General features: G+C 37.3%; 1 protein-coding gene across 20 annotated transcripts in view; it reads left to right on the plus strand.

Annotated features, from left to right (window-relative positions):
- ANKS1B (ankyrin repeat and sterile alpha motif domain containing 1B) overlaps nucleotides 1-19,409 on the plus strand; it is a 1,073,060-nt gene that overhangs the window by 583,282 nt on the left and 470,369 nt on the right. For 17 of the 20 annotated variants that reach the window (XM_043881060.1, XM_043881066.1, XM_043881055.1 and 14 more), the window contains 2 exons: nucleotides 381-970; nucleotides 2,940-3,012. In XM_043881060.1, the coding sequence (XP_043736995.1) occupies nucleotides 381-970; nucleotides 2,940-3,012 (663 nt within the window). The remainder of the gene's footprint in view (nucleotides 1-380; nucleotides 971-2,939; nucleotides 3,013-19,409) is intronic. The other 3 variants (XM_043881061.1, XM_043881069.1, XM_043881075.1) reach the window with 1 other exon arrangement.

Raw genomic sequence — 19,409 nt, forward strand, 5'->3', positions numbered from 1 at the left:
CTGATGTCTTAACTGTACAATGATTCATTTACTGCAAAAGTTTGAACATGGGTGTCCCATTTTAAGAAAACCTAATTTTGCTATCCAGTATAAAATATACTCGCTGGGGACAAAGGAGAAGGGTGGGAAATTACTTAATTAATACCCACATAAGTTTGAAATATACCCTAAGGTATATCAGGAAGATCTGGTACACACACACATTTATTTTATACATGGCACTGTAGGGTCATGGGTATTTCATAAAGTCAGGGTATCACTGTGTAACAATAAATCAATTGTTTGGACATTGCACAGGTTCAAAAGGGTGCTGCTATTGTATCAGGGCTTTCAGAGTCCTTTCCAAATGAGCATCCAGACCTTTTTTTTCTCTTTTGCAGATGATCTCTCTCAGCAGGAGGACAATGAGCCCCCGAAAGAATATGATCCTGGGCAATTTGCAGGTCTCCTCCATGGATCCTCTCCAGCCTGTGAGTCTCCTGAAAATCCATTTCATCTCTATGGGAAAAGAGATGAACGCGAAGAAGGAAAAGATGAAGTCAGTTTGGCAAATAGTCCTTTGCCTTTCAAGCAAACTCCAATAGAAAATAAATCAGAACCTGTGGTAAAGAAAATTAAACCGAAGGTGGTCAGTAGAACAATTTTTCACAAAAAAAGCAGCCAACTTGAAAACCATACCATTGTTGGCACAAGAACAGCTAGAAGTGGATCCCGGAATGGGGACCAGTGGATTGTGAACACTGGGGGATTTGTGGAGAGAGCGTGTACCCTGGGGAGAATAAGGTCATTGCCAAAAGCCCTGATCGACATGCATTTATCCAAAAATGTCTCTAAATCGGATTCTGATCTCATTGCCTACCCTTCAAATGAGAAAACACCAAGAGTTAACTGGAGTGAATCTTCACCTGCGGATCACAGCTCTAAAGGGAATTCTGAAAGAACACCATCTTTCACTTCCGAATGGGAAGAAGTAAGATTTGTTCTTGTTATTCTTTACATAAAGCTTTAGCACCAAGCGAGTTTTGAGGGAGGGATTTTCAGCTTTTTAAGTCTTTCAGAGGAAAAAAAAAAAAAAGCTAACACATATAGATCCAAGTGGAAAGGAAAAGTTCTAGAGGTAATATATGATAATTTCACAGCGAGCATAAAAACAAACACAGTTCCACACATGAGGGGATATCTGTTGTTTCCATAGAAATTGATCTCAAGCAGAAGTAATAACTAGCTGTGAGGTACAAGAAAATGTTCACATTGTGCCCTACTAAGCATTGCAGCTGACAAATGGAGAAAAATCTTTGTATTTTTGTTTGCTTTATATCATTTTGTTATTTGCTAAACTCTGTTAGCTCATCTTCCTTCTTTAAAGTATCTTATAATTTCAGAAGAGCTTCTTATAATCTTAATACTAAACAGAAAGGTCCTGGCCCTTCTCCAAGTACCATACGAAAAAACACAAGTTACTTAATATTTCCCTTTACAACTATTGGACATTAAAAATAAATGTGTGCAGTCCAGTGTGACCAATATAAGCTCTACTTAAAGACAAAGTCTTCAGTTTCATGGAATTACTCAGGAAGTAAGTGCCCTTTTAAGGTTAATCATATAGCATCCTTTCTCCCTGAAGAGGACTACATCATAAAGTAAGAAGTCTCTTGCTTTTTCTTGAATTTCTGCAAAGAATGGACCACACTCTTCCTCAGCATTTCATCCTAAAATGTCACATTTTGTCTCTCAAAAGATTGTGCCAGTAGAATTAGGTTTTAAAACACAATAGGTCACTAGAGTATTCTGAGAACTCGAACTAGAAATGGTTCTGGTATTGACATTCTGAATTGAGCTGTTTGAGAAAATCACTTAATCTCTCTGCATCTGTTTCAGGGTGAACAAAATGGGACATTTAAGTAGTGCTCATTGTCATTTCTGAAACCTGCTGTCTCACTAAGGCTGCCAGGATGATGAGCAGGTTTAAAGCATAAATAGCCTAAGCTCAGACAGTCATATCTTTCTATGAATTCCATACAGTAGTCTGATAGTTTACTCAGATCTATCCATTTCTTATATTTATTAACTCTGCGAATAACATATTTAACTTATCTCTTAGAATCAGGTTGTTGCCATTCCTAGATTCTTGTGATTATATGCTACAAATAAGCTTGTGGCTGGTCATGCCATTTAAGCAGAACTTGGTCCCAATGGCCATGCTTCACTGGTCAGATGAGATGCATGCTCTCGGATCCAAGGAGAGGGTAGACATTGTCACATGAATTTATCCTCAGCTCCTTCCCCTTCTGAGTTTAAAGAATACACAATGTCTAACTTACTGACCCATGTAGGTCCAAACAAAGTTCATTTTAGGAAATACAAAGAAAAGGCAAGCTGATTTTGAAAGTTTAAGAAAAGGAAATAAAATTTGTATTCTAAAAGCAATTCAAAAGATGTCTGCCTCCTTTTAAATCTTTCTCTGTTGGTCTCTTAATTGGAGTTTTGCAGTAGCAATAATATCAAGAATATATGCTCCTGGCAGTGGAAAGTCATTTTAAAATGCAATGCTGTATGCTCAGTGAAATGAGTCAAACAGAGAAAGATAAATGCTATATGGTATCACTTATATATGGAATCTAAAAAATACAACAAACGACTGAATATTGCAAAAATGAAGCCGACTAACAGATACAGAGAACAAGCTAGTGGTTACTAGTGGAGGCCGGAGGGACAATACAGAGGTGAGGAATTAAGAGGTACAAACTACTGGCTGAAAGATAGGGTCAAGGATGTATTGTGCAACACAGGGAATACAGCCAATATTTTGTAATCACTGTAAATGGAAATAGCCTTTAAAATTTGTGTAAAAAATAAAAATAAATAAAAATTTTAAAAAACAAAAGTGCAACACAAGACGAATGTAATAATTCATTTTATATGTTTTTTGTTTCACACAGATTGACAAAATAATGAATTCCATAGATGTTGGAATTAACAGTGAACTTCAAGAAATTAATGGTGAGAACACAAGTAAGGAAATCTCTCCTTTATGTTGTAATGAATAAATGTACTCAGGGACTAGTTATAAAATGATAGGAGTCTATAGATAATTCATCTTTTACCATAATAATAATAGCTACAAATTATTTCCCTCCATTTGTGTCAAACAACCATGATCTCTAAACAACATCAACTATATAGATTTAGCAAACTGAGAGATTTTCTTCCCCATGTGCTATTTTACTATGCCAATTAACGTTAATGTAGAACTAAGTATGGGCATGCATGCATGCTAAGTCACTTCAGTTGTGTCCAGCTCTTTGTGACCCTATAGACTGTAGCCCACCAGGCTTCTCTGTCCATGGGGATTCTCCAGGCAAGAATACTGGAGTAAGTGATCATTTTTTAAAAAGACTAAATAATTTTTGCTGAAACATATATTTGATTTAGTCTTTAAAAACTAAAAAAAAAAAAAAAGCCACTAAAAAAGTACCAAAATCATGTGACTTTGATTAATGACACAAACATGATATGATGATATGTGTAACTATCTCTTTCACACACAAATGCTGATAAACACTTTGGATACTTTTCCAGTATCCAAAGAGCCAGCCTAGAAATGCATGTTGCCAGATAGTTCTTTCAGACATGCTTAAAGAATAATTTCAAGAAAACTGTAGGAATGGTTTTTTTTTTTGGACTGATGTGAAGGTAAGAATGTGTTTTCTTATCACAGTAAGTTCTCTGTTACTGAGACTATTCAAGCAGAGACTTAATGCATCGCTTTTGGAAGACAGGTGACATGGAACAGTAATATTACAAAAAAATTCTTCAGATAGTACCATAGAATTGTGAAAACATTACAAACATGATTATAATGAAAGTAAGAGTAAGTGTTAAAAAAGCCACTTGGGCAAAATTGCCTTTCAAGGACATTTTAGTAGTCAACAAAATCTAGTTTATTTTCACTTAATTCTCCTCTTTTCCCCTCTCAGATTGCCATCTATCCTTTACTCATGTTTTTGTACAGTGATAATGAAAATGAAAGACTCAGTCCCCAAAGCATCATTACTATTAACAAAGACTGGTTCTGTGTGTGCCTTAATTTTCACTTCTTAATTACACACTAATTATGCACTAAGTGACTGACCATAACATGTGGCATTCCAATTGACCATTAGGCCATTTGTGAATTACAGCTTTACTGGGCAGAAGGGTTTTCCCTCTCAAGACTAGCTAGAACCAGGGAAGAGATAAACAGCCCCGTGAGGAGGACATTCCATGCCTAACGTGTTGGGGTACTGAGTGTGGTCAGGAAATCGCACGGTGAAGTAAAAAGTCAGACAGACATGAACGCAAATATCAGTCCTGCTGCTTGATTTTAGGCAACTCACTCAGTTTCCCCATAAAATGAAGATATTAGTATAGTCATTGTAGAAACACGTACAATGGCTTGTGAGTAGAGTCTGACATATGTAGACATGTATTAAATTTTAGCTGTCCGTTGCTCTATCATGAGGGAGAGGTTGTTTTAGACACTATGGGCATAAGAAGGAAAACACACACCAGCCCTTCTTTTAAGAACTTTACAACATCAGCTAGTCTCACAGCTTTCACGTTCAATTTGTTGTGTTCCTTGAAACTGGGATGTGCCAATTAGAATGCAGGTCATAACAAAGCTGACAGTCAGTTGGTACCAGGGAAGAGTAATTACTAAAAGAGACCATAAATTCCAATGTACCCTGGCAAAGAGAAGAGAAAAACTCTAGAGTGTATTGATTTAAATGTTCTAAATTATTTTGAAATCTGAGTATTCTCTTTTCACTTGACAATGAGGAAGAGATGTGCAATGAAATCAACAGGAGGTAAATTTAGAGTGAACACGGGAAATACTACTTTACCAAATATGTTATCAGTGTCTGGAATTTTGTTTTGGAAGGCCACTGAACCAAGCACTATGCCTGGCTTCATCAGAGCTGCATAGTTTTATGAGCATTTATGATGTTTGTTGCTAAAAATCTCAGAAGGTGATTTCAGTTCAGTTCAGTCGCTCAGTCGTGTCCGACTCTTTGCGACCCCATGCCTGCAGCATGCCAGGCCTCCCTGTCCATCACCAACTCCCGGAGTTTACTCAAACTCATGTTCTTTGGGGGAGAATAAAATCATAAGCAATGGAGATACATGATGGATCAAGAATCAATACTGAATTTTCCAAGCTCTTGACCCTTATGTTTCATTGTTTTTATTTGCCCTCCCCTGACCCCACTTGCATTTCTAATTTCAAGTGTTTTCATAAACAAAATATTTATTGAACCAGAAAAGGATTTGGAACTCCTCCATCTTCATTCCTAAAAATTTGAGCAGTTCATTCCTCAAAGTTTGAGCAGTTTCTATGAATCATATAACTAGTTCCACTTATAGAAATCAGTTTTCTCTCTTTTAAAAAATTTCCTCAGCAACTATACAGTAGTTAGAAACTACTGGCAGCCCCAGTTGTCCAGGACTAAGATAGAAATAAAAGTAAATAATATTTACTGAATTTATTTTAGGTCACTCCCTTAGGTTCTCACTCGGACTAACATTAATGAATGATTTTTACAAACATAGTGTCTGGCTTCCCACTGGAAATCAAACTTAAATGCCAAACACTTTGGCAGTAGGATTCAATTATATGTAATACTTCACTTTACATAGAACATCCTGTTCTTTGGTTATGCTATACATGTGATGTGATAGTACATTTTGCATCATCATGTACTCCCAGATATAGGATTTTTTCAGAGAGCAGGTTTTGAGGTTCAGATTCCAGTGTCACATTTTAGTGGTTGTGTGACCTTTGATCTCAATTTCCTCTCTTATAAATTCAGATTTTTAACAACTCCCTCATAAGGTTGCTGCAAGGTAAGCAGGTGATCAATAAATATAAATTCTTTTACCTTTTTATCCAGGTATACATAACTGATCCTTCTACATAGAGTATGTACCACACAGCAAGAAATACTTGGGAAATCTTGCTTTTCTTTTTGACCAGTGAAAATTGTAGTTAAGCTTTAACTATTCATATTCTAAGTTGCATTCATGTGAAGTCTTTCTTGAAGTTTTATTTCTTAACCATTGTCTTTATATAACCAAGAAGTACTTTCAAGTTAGGAAATTTACCATGTTCACTGGAACCACTTCAGATTGTCACACTTTCCAAGAATCAGGTTGATGATCTTCTTGATGAAATTGAGGATCACTTAAAGAAAGAAAGTGAAAGTGAAGTCTCTCAGTCGTGTCTGACTCTTTGTGACCCCATGGACTGTAGCCCGCCAGACTCCTCTGTCCATGGAATTTTCCAGGCAAGAGTACTGGAGGGGATTGCCATTTCCTTCTCCAGGGGATCTTCCCGACCCAAGGATTGAACCTGGGTCTCCCGTATTGCAGGCAGACGCTTTACCATCTGAGCCACCAGGAAAGCCCACTTAAGTAAAGTGGAGGCAACAACTCGCTCCACCGGACCCACTTGTCTTACATAACAGCAGATACATAGTAAAGTCAAATGCCCAGAGTTTACCATACAGGGGTGGTAGATAATCTTATAAACAACCCCCCCATTTCTAAACTGATTTCTATAATCTCCTATTTTACTTTAGGTACATGGACTGTATTAGATTGATCTCAGGTACCTGAATGTAAAATTAGTATTTCGTTAAAAGGTATTGTTTAAAGCTGGGATTTTTTTCCTCTTATACTTAAGATTGAACTGTATTCAGAGGAATATTCTAGAGTCTTTTAAAACCCTAATTTTGCCAATATATGAATTTCACCTAAGTTTTATTTATAAATGAAAGCTATTAAAAGTGTATTTGTAAAGGCTTTTACCATAGACTGCACCATCTACATTGGATACATAAAGTAATTCTGAAGCTATTTGCTAGCTATTTACATAGCTCTGAAAGCTCTGTGTGTGTGTGTGTATGTGTGTGTGTGTGTGTGTGTGTGTGTGTGTGTGTGCGCGCGCGTGCGCACACGCACGCATAGTCACTCAGTCTTGTCCGACTCTTTGCGACCCCATGGACTGTAGCCCACCAGGCTCCTCTGTCCGTGGGGATCACCAGGCTCCTCTGTCCGTGGGGATCTCCAGGCGAGAGTATTGGAATGGGTTGCCATGCTCCCCTCAAGGGAGTCCTCCCAACCAGGGATCAAGCCCAGCTCTCCTGCATTGCAGGCGAATTCTTCAGCATCTGAGCCACCAGGGAAGCCTGAGCAGTAGTTAGTGATAATCCACCATCCTGCTTTCTAAGATTTTGCTTTTCTTCCTCCAGGAGTCTAAGGGCCAGGTAACAGTGCAGGGTTCCTCATAACCATAGAGACCCTCCATGGAGAGTTTCTAGAAATTTAGGAACTCACTGAGGCAGACTAAGGGGTCTCTCCTCCTGAGCTATGCTCCACCTTCTTCCCGGTCCACTGGAGGGAGAGAGCTCACATGGCCCTTTCCCCAAAGAGCTTCTACTTCTGAACGGCTGGGGCGGACATCCCCACAGCTTCAGAAGTTGCTCCCCCTGATGGTTTAGTTGCTTCCAGGTCCCTGATATTTATTCACATGGCTTAGATCTGCATCCAGAGGGACTTTGCCACTGATGCAGCTGATAGCTGTCCTCCTGCTGAGATTGTTGATGAGAATATCATTCCTCAGACTGTAGGAGAGCATGTTTGTTTTTTGTTTTTTTAATGTATTTAGAATTTCCTAGAGTTCCCCTATTAGAGAAATGACAAAGAGGAAAGAAACTGAGTTGTATTCCTCTTTTCCTGTGTGCCAGATGCTGTGCAGCTTACTCTTGTGAACATTCAATTCTCCGAATAAGTCAGTGTGGTATTATACCCATTTTATGAAGAAAGGGTAACTTGTCAAAGTCAGCTCCTTCAAGTGTAGATTGATTTCTTCCTGAAGTTCATATTTCTTTCAATAAAATATGTTACTATACAGAACAATGGAAGCCAGCCCTTTGGTTCTTTCTTAGTTCAATTTATATGCATATGCACTATAGGGAGCCAACTGAGGTGCTTAAGTGTAAAACCAACCACTTGCTCTTAGCAAAACCTAACTTGATATGGAAGACTTTAGCTCAAACCCCAAAGCCCTCCTAGAGCACAAACCACATGGTCATATATTAAAAGGAATCACAGACCTGAATATCTCCTACCTCCCAAAAGTGAATGCATATGCTAATAATGATTTGGGTTTCACTTATTTTCAGAGGAAGAATTTCCTTGCCTCCAGTAATATTCTTTTTTCCATGAACTGTTAAATTGTACATAAAAGCCTCTCTGTGAAATGCTGTGCAACAGGCATAATTTATTTTTGATTTTTATTTCTCTTTACAGCACTATTTTTAATAGAGCCAACTGGGGAAGGTGGGTAGTGGAATACGCTAGCATACAAGCACACTATTCTGTCTAAATCAAGAGAGAACTTATTTTTATTATTATTTTATATAACACTTCACTGAGTAACTTGTTTTTTTTTCCCAGATAGATTAAATCTAAGAAATCCCTTAATAATAGAATAACCATGTAGCAATATGAATTAAGTAATCATTAGACTAGCCTGAGTTCACTAATCTTTATCAAGAGATAGTATTTAATCAACCAAGCAATTGTGTCCTTAGCAAAATAGACCCTAAAATTTATTTAACATCTTTTATTCTAAATAGTCATTAAAAACTAAAATAACCTACATAATATAGATTTTGATTACTAGAATATGGCTGAGATTCTCTGGTTTTGAAAGTACAAGTAATATTCATATGTGAAATTCAGTTTCTCTTAAGTATGAAATAATTGGGTGTTATTCTGTGGCCTAATATATGCTTATGATGCATCAATAGTTGGAACTGGTACGCTGTTTTCCCTTCAACAGAATATTTAATCTTCTAGAAGAGGCCTAGAGAGGTGAGCAAGTGCAGTCTTCAACTTATACTGATACCCTTTCCACACCATCTTTAATATATGATCAGTCAACATCTGTTCCCATACATCCCATGATGATAAGTTCACTACTTACAGAGATTATATATTTTATTACTGGGAAGCTCAAATTGTTAAAAATTCATGTTTTTCAAGTCCCTTCTATCCATTTTCCCTTAAAAAATCTTCAGTGAAGCAAAGGATGAATACTGCTGCTGCTCATTGCTCAGTCGTGTCCGACTCTGCGACCCCATGGCCTGTAGCCCGCCAAGCGCCTCCGACCATGGGATTTTCCTGGCAAGAACGCTGGAGTGGGCTACCAGGCCCTCCTCCAGGGAATCTTCCCAACTCCAGGGATGGATAATGATCCATTACTTCTGATAAATTATGAATATCTTAAGGATAGACTTCCCCAGTGGCTCAGCAGTAACAAATCCGCCTGCAGTGCAGGAGACATGGAGATGCGGGTTTGATCCCTGGATCAGGAAGATGCCCTGGAGAAGCAACGGCGACCCACTCCAGTATTCTTGCCCGGGGCACAGAGGAACCTGGTGGGCCACAGTTCATGGGGTCACAAAAAAGAGTCAGACATGACTAAGCAACTAAACAACAACAACAACAATAAATCTTAAGGATATAGCTGATATTTTTGATAGACCACACACCTCTTACACATTCACCATTAAGCTGGAGAACAGTTGCAAAGAGTCTTCTTTGTAGACACTTTAAAAATAGTAGCTGCATGACTTCCACATAAATGTCAGTGCATTTTACAAAGTCTACCATCAATAACCTCATACTTGTAAGAGAATAGGAGGTAAAAATAATTAGGAGTGATTTGAAATATAGATACAGACCTTCATAAGTTATGGATCATCATAATGATTACTTTCGAATTTGTTTTGATACAATTTTGTTTTCCCAAATTATAGTGAGGAATGAAGTGATAAACATGAGTCATTTACCCATGAGAAAAACTTTAAAGCTTATACTGGTTGTTTCTATGATACACTATTCTGATAACAAAGGGTTTCTTATCTACTAGTATTTTTGATACTTGAGTATAAAATTTTAGAGAGTTATATAAATTTAAGAACAATGATACCCAGCAATATCACTTTTAGGAATGTATCCTAAGGAAACAGGACAAGAGCAAAATATGTATACGCGTGTGTGTGTATATACACACATAGACACACACACACACATATATATATATATCATTTATGATCATTTAAGAAATAGAATCAAACCAAATGACCATTTATAGAGATTTGTAAAATCACTTACTATAATTCCTTATGATGAAATGTTGACTAGCTAATTAAAAATGACATTGTATCTATTTTTATTACCATGGAAATATAGCTATAATATACTATTTAGTGGAAAAAGTAGATAACCAAATAAATTATCATCCCAACTTTTAATACACATGCATGAAAAAGTTCTGGAAGGACATATGAAAAAAAGTTAACAGTGGATGTCGCTGAGTAAGTTTATCAATGATTTTTATTTTCTGCTTTCCTAAATTTTCCAAAGATTTTTATAGTGAGCATCACTCACTTCAGTCACTTGGTTGAGTCCAACTCTTTTTGACACCATTTTCATTGTCTACATCATTCATTAGAAGATGGTGTGTGTAAATTTAGTAAATAAATAAATAAATAGTAAAAAATGGCAATTTATGCAGTCATTAATATGCAAACATATATATGTAAACACTTATACATGAAACATATAAATGTTACAGTTATCAGTCGTTACCATTATCAGTTAGTCATTCAGTTGAGTCTGACTCTTTGCAACCCCATGGACTGTAACCCACCAGGCTTCTCTGTCTATGGCATTCAACAAGCGAGAATACTGGAATGAGTAGCCATTCCCTTCTCCAGACAATCTTCGCTACCCAGGGTTCAAATTTTGGTCTCCCACATTGCAGGCAGATTCTTCACCATCTGAGCCACCAGGGAAGCCCTTGGTGGTGATTAAATTTTGCCAAGTGAATGCTTTATTGAATGTGATTAAGTCTTTTTATCAGTTCTGAGTTAAAATAGGTGTGCTTCGGTGGTTTCACAAAAGAGATTCATTTGATTTCTTTTAGTTTTTGTTACTGGAAAAGCTATTTTTAAATAGCTACACAAATTTTTAAAGTATCCATAACCCAGCCCCTGATCAAAAATGACTTTTTTCTTTTGTCCATGTCCTGGTCTGTGTATATATTCTAGTGACCTTCTAGCCTTTGTCTGTGTACACTGTCAATTTGTATATAGTAATAATTTTATAGATAGAATTTTGCAGTCTTTCATATTCAGTTCAGTTCAGTCTCTCAGTCATGTCCAACTCTTTGAAACCCCTTGGACTATAGCACGTCAGGCTTCCCTGTCCTTCACCAACCCCCTCTAGCTTGCTCAAACTCATGTCCATCGAGTTGGTGATGCCATTTTCATATTACCATTTCACAAAATTATATTATCTTACTTTTTTCTCTTACCCCCTTGCTTCATTCTCTTTATGAATATCCAGTGTTAGCATGGTATATATGCTTGCACTTTTCTTTAATTTCATGCAATCCCAAACAGAAAGATGATAGATAAATAGATGAATGTTGCTTGTACTTTAAAAACATGAATTCATGCTGTATACATTTCTCTGAAATTTATTCTCGTTTGACATTAATCATAGTTTTACCTTATTTTTATAATCAGTAAAAATCTATGAAACAAAATTGCACTGGTGAAGTTCACTGTCAGGGAGGAAAGGAGGTCTGGTCTGATTCTTACTCCTACCACTGCACTAACTTGCTGTTCAGTTCAGTTCAGTTCAATTGCTCAGTCGTGTCCGACTCTTTGTGACCCATGGACTGCAGCACGCCAGGCCTCCCTGTCCATCACCAACTCCTGGAGTTTACTCAAACTCACGTCCATTGAGTCAGTGATGCCATCCAGCCATCTCATCCTCTGTCGTCCCCTTTTCCTCCTGCCTTCAAACTTTCCCAGCATCAGGGTCTTTTCAAGTGAGTCAGTTCTTTGCATCAGGTGGCCAAAGTATTGGAGTTTCAGCTTCAGCATCAGTCCTTCCAGTGAATATTCAGGACTGATTTCCCCTAGGATGGACTGGTTGGATCTCCTTGCAGTCCAAGGGACTCTCAAGAGTCTTCTCCAACACCACAGTTCAAAACCATCAATTCTTCAGTGCTCAGCTTTCTTTATAGTCCAACTCTCACATCCATACATGACCACTGGAAAAACCATATAGCTATGACTAGATGGACCTTTGTTGGCAAAGTAATGTCTCTGCTTTTTAATATGCTGTCTAGGTTGTTCATAACTTTTCTTCCAAGGAGCAAGCGTCTTTTAATTTCATGGCTGCAATCACCATCTGCAGTGATTTTGGAGCCCAAATAAATAAAGTCTCTCTCAATTTCCACTGTTTCCCCATCTATGTGCCATGAAGTGATGGAACCAGATGCTATGATCTTAGTTTTCTAAATGTTGAGCTTTAAGCCAACTTTTTCACTCTCCTCTTTCACTTGCTGTATGACTGGACCTCAGTTTCCTAATTTGACCTCAGTTTCCTAATTTGAAAATTAAATGATAGGACTAGATCTCATCTCTATAATTCCATGGCATACTTTTATCTTTTGTATTATGGATTATTCTTTGGCAGAGTGTCCTTTAAACCTTTCCAATTCTTAATTTCTAAGGACGAATGATCAATAAATCTTCAATATGTGTATTTCAACTAGTTTCTTCTAGGAATGTTGCCAGATCCTCATTTACAATGCTTTTAAAATATATTAATGTTATAAAAGTTTATTTTAATTGGTACAGGTTTATAAGATATTTAAGTTCTTTGTTTTTATATACAAAAGTGACTTTCTCCTAAGAATCTCAATTCTTTCAATAAACTTTATCTTTCACTGATTTTTAGGAGGCAGGGCTTCCCTGGTGTTTCAGACAGTCAAAACCCTGCCGGCAATGCAGGAGACATGGGTTTGATACCTGGGTTGGGAATATTCCCTGGAGAAGGGGATGGCTACCCACTCTAGTATTCTTGCCTGGAGAATTCCATGGACAGAGGAGTCTGGCAGGCTATACAGGGTTACAAAGAGTCAGACACGACTGAGTGACTAACACACACACGCTAAATTACTAGCTGAAATCATGTGCAAATGATTAATGATGTGAATGGGAATAAATGAAATAAATTTTTGATACTATACTTTGTCTGCTTCTTGGATCCACTGTCTTATAAAAACTCTTAGTGACAGAAAAAGTAGTCAGCATTTCAGTAGTGTATGCTTTTCCTTAGGTTGCAGATACTGACCAAATACAGTGGCCCATTTCTTATCCACTGACATGGCTTGACCAAGTCAAGTCACGCTCCCTCCACAGGTTCCTGAACTTTGGCTTGACCCCAAAACTAAACAAGCACTAAACTGCAGACCATTTTTCTTAAATGTTGATTCCAAATCAGAAAATGATTGAGACTAAGCATACAACTTGCCCCTGAGTTTCTTGGCAACTGATATAAAAGTGGGCTACAAAACTGTCATCAAAAGGCATATTTTCAAGGCATGTAGAGAAAGGAACTCTTTCCTAGCTTGAGACCCTAGAGGGAATTTCCCCCATGCATCATTTTGTAAAAGATATACAACTCAATTAGGAGCAATGCTTTCATTAGAATGTAGGAGCAAGGCGCAATGGTCTGCTTATGACTTACACATAGACAGGTGTACAGTGATAGGGAAGTATCTCTGTACAGACCTTTCCTCTGGGGACTTTTATCTTTCTCCATGACATAAACGAGCACATATTCTAGAATATCAGTCACCCTTTCAAAACATGCCCTCTTTGTGTAACCTATGTTCTATGTGTTAATGACCTGAGTATCAGAATTTCAGGGGTGCTTAATAAAATTACAAGCATGCTCTAAAATATTATGTGACAGTAAGGTTGGAGAGCTACTCATCATGTGTGAAAGAGTATGAGATATGGTATCAGAAAATGTGAGAATCCCAGTTCCATCCATTACTGGTTGTGTGATCCTGGACGAGTTACTTCATCATTCTGAGCTTTTATTTTGTTATTCTTTAAAAAGAGGATAATAATAATTTCTTCCTCTTATAATTAAATGAGATAATTTCTATAAAAGCACTTGTAAAGTAAATCTGTTAGTCAGTATGATGTTACCTTCATAGAAAGCTCTTTAACTTTTAAATTAGAGCTCACTGTGTTCATTTTTCTCTCCAGGCAATTGAATGCAGTTTATCAGCACTCAGTAAAATAGTTGCTTTATATCCACATATGGACTATTCACCTTCTAGAAAGTTTCTTAAAATAAATAAATAAGCTTTTCTTCTTGAAGAAGTAACCAATAAAATAGATTTTCTAGTTCATTTTTATATATTAAAGAAAAATTTATTTACTCTATTAACAAAATAAATAAGGCCATTTCCCTCACTAATAAAAACAGAAATAGGAAGAAATTCCAGGACAATGAACTAAGATCAAGCATGTTTACACATTCCTGATTACAGTGCAATTATTGACAGTTTGATTTTTTTCCACCTACAGGTCAACTCTCCTCAACAAACTTGAAAATGTAGGCAGTAAATTATTTTTTAAGTGATTATGCTAACAACTCACTATAATGTGGAGCTTTGAGAGCCTGAAGACAGAGTATGAAAGATATAGCCAGATATGCTGCAGTCAGAGTCATCTAGATTCTCTAGATTCGAGGGAAATTGACAACAGAGACACGCGTTGTAGCCATGGGAAAAGAGGAAGGAGTGTCTGTTTGAATGTCCCTTGTTTACTGATATTTAACCCTTTTTGAGTCACCAAATGCTTTGAGAGTTTGATGGAAAACATGAGGCCTCTTGCAGGAAAAATGCAAGTATACTTTAAAAAAAATGTTTTGTTTTCAGTCTTTCCCACACATAAACATATATGTATGTGCATATAGGTATACATGTACAAATATACATTCATCCTGAGGGAGGAAAAACAACTGATATGCAAAGGAAATGTAAGCAGTAATGAAAAATTACCAGTTTAAAAAAAGATTTTCCAAACTCCTGAGAGTACTCCAGACTTTGAATTTCCAGAGTTGAAAGTTTTCATACGCATGATTAGTGCTAAAAATATCACCAAAGTCTCTCAGAGGAAAACATAGAGCCTCTGTTCCATTTGGGAAGATCTGAGCATGAGTTCCTATCTTAAATAAACATCAGATATAGTCTAGATTTGGAAAAGGATTAAATGGAACATTTCAAATTATGAGATGTCAAGTAAAGAGAATTTCAGTGTGCTTAGGTTTGATATCTAATACAAATTTAACTTAAAATATATTTTATCTGCTCATGTATTCCTGAATCAAATGTGGTTTTATGCACATTTTTGGTTCAGTGACACAAAGGACATGGGGATATGCCAGATGCATCCAAATTCCTGTGGGCTCACAATGGTTTCCTTAAACCTGAGTGACCTTTACATCCTAAATTTCTTTACTGATCATCTATAGTCTCAGTTTTAAGATTTCAGAGAGAAGAAAATTTTTAAGAATTCATAATTTTAACTTTTTGAATGTTAAGAAATTTTCTTCTGAAAGATTTTAATTTGAAAGATGTATGAATTATTATGTGTATTCTTTCTCCAATTTTATCCCTCCATTTTAAGCTGTTTTAGAGGTGTCTCAGTGGTAAAGAATCTGCCTGCCAATGCAGGAGACATGGGTTCAATGCCTGAGTCGGGAAGATCCCCTGGGGAAGGAAATGGCAACCTCCTCCAGTATTCTTGCTTAGAAAATCCTGTGGACAGGGAAGCTTGGTGTGCTACAGTCCACAGGGTGGCAAAGGAGTCAAACACAACTTAGTGACTAAACAACAACAAAACATATTCTACACACTGTTCTTTGTCTCACTTTTTAACTTTTTGATTAAAATTAATGGAGATTATTCCACAACAGAATGTAGAACACTTCCTGGTATGTAGTTGTATGAAGTAGCACAGTTTATTTACCTATCCTCCTATTAATAGAGATTGCTTTCAGTATGTTCTTATAAACAAGGCTGCAGTGAATAACCATATTTCTTTACACTTGCAGACATATATCTGTTGGATATATTCCCAAAAGCTAAACTGCTGGTTCAGGGTTTACGGGTATTTGAACTTCTGAGAAGTATTGCTAAATTGCGCTTCTTAGAGGTTTTAATGATCTACCCCAATACCAGCAATGAAAGGAAGCCTCTTGTGTCCTGACTGATACACAGTGTCGTCAGACTTCCAGACCTTTAGCTACTTGACATGTGACAAATAGTATCTCTGTGCCATTTCTTGTATTGGAGTGAAGCTGAGTTCTTTTCATATGCTTACGTTTCATTTATATTCACTCTTCTCTTTGAACAATCTGTTCGTATCCTTTGCCCATTTTAGGAGATGTTGTTGCTCTATTTCTATTGACTTGAAGGAGTTCTTTATTATTAGGCATATAACTCAGTGTATTTGACAAAATTGCAACTACCTTTCTCAGTTTCTTATTTACCTTGTGGCCTAATCTGTCATGCAAATTTTTTAATAATTTTGTAATTGATTTAATCAAGCTTTTAAAAAATTAATGATTTCAGAATTTTGTGTTTTATTAGGAAAGGCTCCATCACTCTGAGACTATAAAAGAATCCTTGCATAATTTCTTCTATACTTTTATCATTTTTGTGTTTCCATATTTGATCTGTATGCAATTTTCTCTTACATAAGAAATGAGGTATGGATCAAACCTTATCTTAATTGATGATGACTCAATTCCCCCTAAATCATTTCATGTGGTCCTCACTGATTGGAGATGCACAATTATTGTATGCTTGATGTCCAATGATTTTGCTTTTTATTCACTCTCTATTGTGTGTCTTCTGTGTCTGCATCTATTTATATGTTAGCACCACACTGTTTTAGTCGTTCTGACTTTAAAATGTGTCATAATGTCCATTTTTCAAAGATCATGCTTTTCTGTCCAACAAATTCATGCTGGCATTCCAATACATTTTAAATGTTTGAGCACCACCGACCACCACTCTGTTTCTTCAAGGACTAGAGATGCCTAAGTTATCCTTGGAGGGCGTGTGAATGACCCTGGTCCTGCAAACTCAGACACAGGCCAGAATTTTGTAACTGACAATCATGTTTCAAAACTGACTTCTTAGAGAGAGGTTTTCGAGGTAGGTGGAAGAGCTCAGCACACTCTGAGGGCCTTTAGAGCAGATGGCTGGTCTTGTTGTTCAGTTGCTAGTCACGTCTTACTGTTTGCAACCCCATGGACTACAAAATATCAAGCTTCCCTGTCCTTTACTATCTCCCAGAGTTTGCTCAAACTCATGTCCATTGAATCGGTGATGCCATTCAACCATCTCAACATTTGTCATCCCCTTCTCCTCCTGCCCTCAATCTTTCCCAACATCAGGGACTTTTCCAATGAATCAGCTCTTTGCATCAGGTGGCCAAAGTCTTGGAGCTTCAGCACCAGTCCTTCCAATGAATATTCATGGTTGATTTCTTTTGGGATTGACTGGTTTGATTTCCTTGCTGTCCAGGGGACTCTCAAGAGTCTCCTCTAGCACCACAATTTGAAAGCTTCAGTTCTTCGTTCCTCAGCCTTCTTTATGGTCCAACTCTCACATTGGTATGTGATTACTGGAAAAAACATAGCTTTGACTAGATGGACCTTTGTTGGCAAAGTGATTTCTCTGCTTTTGAATACACTGTCTAGGTTTGTCATAGCTTTACTTCCAAGGGGACTTCCCTGTGTGGCTCAGACAGTAATGAACCTCTCTGCAATGCGGAAGACCTGGGTTCAATCTCTGGGTTTGGAAGATCCCCTAGAGAAGGAAATGGAAACCCATTCTAGTATTCTTGCCTGGAGAATCCCATGGGCAGAGGAACCTGGTTGGGCTACAGTCTATAGGGTCACAAAAGTTGGACACAATGGAGTGACTAACACTTTGCTTTTAGTTTATGTCCAAGAAGGAAGTGTCTTTTAATTTTGTGGCTGTAGTCACTGTCTACAGTGATTTTGGAGCCCAAGAAAATAAAATCTGTCACTGTTTCCATTTCTCCCCCCTTCTATTTGTCATGAAATGATGGGACCAGATGCCATGATCTTAGTTTTTTGAATGTTGAATTTTAAGCCTGCTTTTTCACTCTCCTCTTTTACTTTCAAGAGTCTCTTTAGTTCCTCTTCGCTTTCTGCCATTAGGGTGGTATCACCTGTGTATCTGAAGTTGTTGATGTTTCTCCTGGCAGTCTTGATTCTAGCTGGTTGATTCATCCAGCTGGTTGATCTTTACCTGGAGCTTTATGAAAGTTTTTTGAGTTTTCTAAGAGTATTAAGTTGACTAAAATCATGAGAAGAATATTTTTGTGTACCTTCTCACAAGAGTCTTTGTATATTCTTCTCAAAGTCCAACCAAACTTTAAGATATTGTAACTTTTCAGTTATGACTATAGTTGATTTTCTGCTTGACTCTAAACTTCATTACTCCCTAGAATTCACTTCTTTGTTTTCCCTTTCTCTTACTCTAAAGCAAAATCTTATTTGTTGGTTTGTTGACTGGCAGCTGGAGGAAGGGAGGAAAACGAGGGTCTTTTTTTTTCTTTCTAATTTGTACTTTTATATCATCACCATCGTTTATGATTAGAAACACTTGTTTCACGGCTGGATTCTACATACTGATTGTCTTATCAAAGAAAAATTGCACTGGATGGAGTTAAACAGAAGGAAGTCTTATTCAAAACTATTGCAACAGAGGAGAGAGACTGAACTCAACTCCCCTGAGACAAAGGTGGGAGAGTTTTTAAGAACTGGAGTGAACTAATAGAAAATTACTAAAGGACAGTTAGGGGGAAGGTTGATCAATGTAATGGACCATCTTTGTTTGCTAATTGATACTTATTGTTCCTCCCAGGTATACTTTTTGTTCCTCCCATGGAACCTGGGAGACAGGGGCAATATCTTTTTTGATGACTGTATTTCAAAGACATGACTTCCAAGTCCTTAGAAAGACATTCCTGGGTTGTAAAACCAACAAGAGTCAGGGAGAAGATTTACATCTCAAAGGAACAGAGAAAGAATTTATAGTTTTGAGTTTCCTAAAGCAACTGCTCCAAGAAAAGAGACGCAAGGTACAGAGAGAAGAAACCTGCCCACAGTCCAGTCAAGCTGAGCTGACATCACCCCACAGTGGCTCCATTCTGCGGTCACTTGTTCTATAATTCATTCAGTTACTCATTCTACCTGTTTTTCATGGGGATTCTCTTGAGAGAGTCATCTGATTACTCAGGACATTCCCACATGATATTCCATATTTTCCAATCAAGCTGAGTTAGAAGGATCACACTACCAAGTACAGTGGTTTTGTGTGATTTCATGTTTGTGAGTATTTACATACATGGGCCAGAAAATGCCTAGTAGGTACAAGTACT

This window comes from Cervus elaphus, chromosome 22 (genome assembly GCF_910594005.1).
Source record: "Cervus elaphus chromosome 22, mCerEla1.1, whole genome shotgun sequence".
Lineage (NCBI taxonomy): Eukaryota > Metazoa > Chordata > Mammalia > Artiodactyla > Cervidae > Cervus > Cervus elaphus.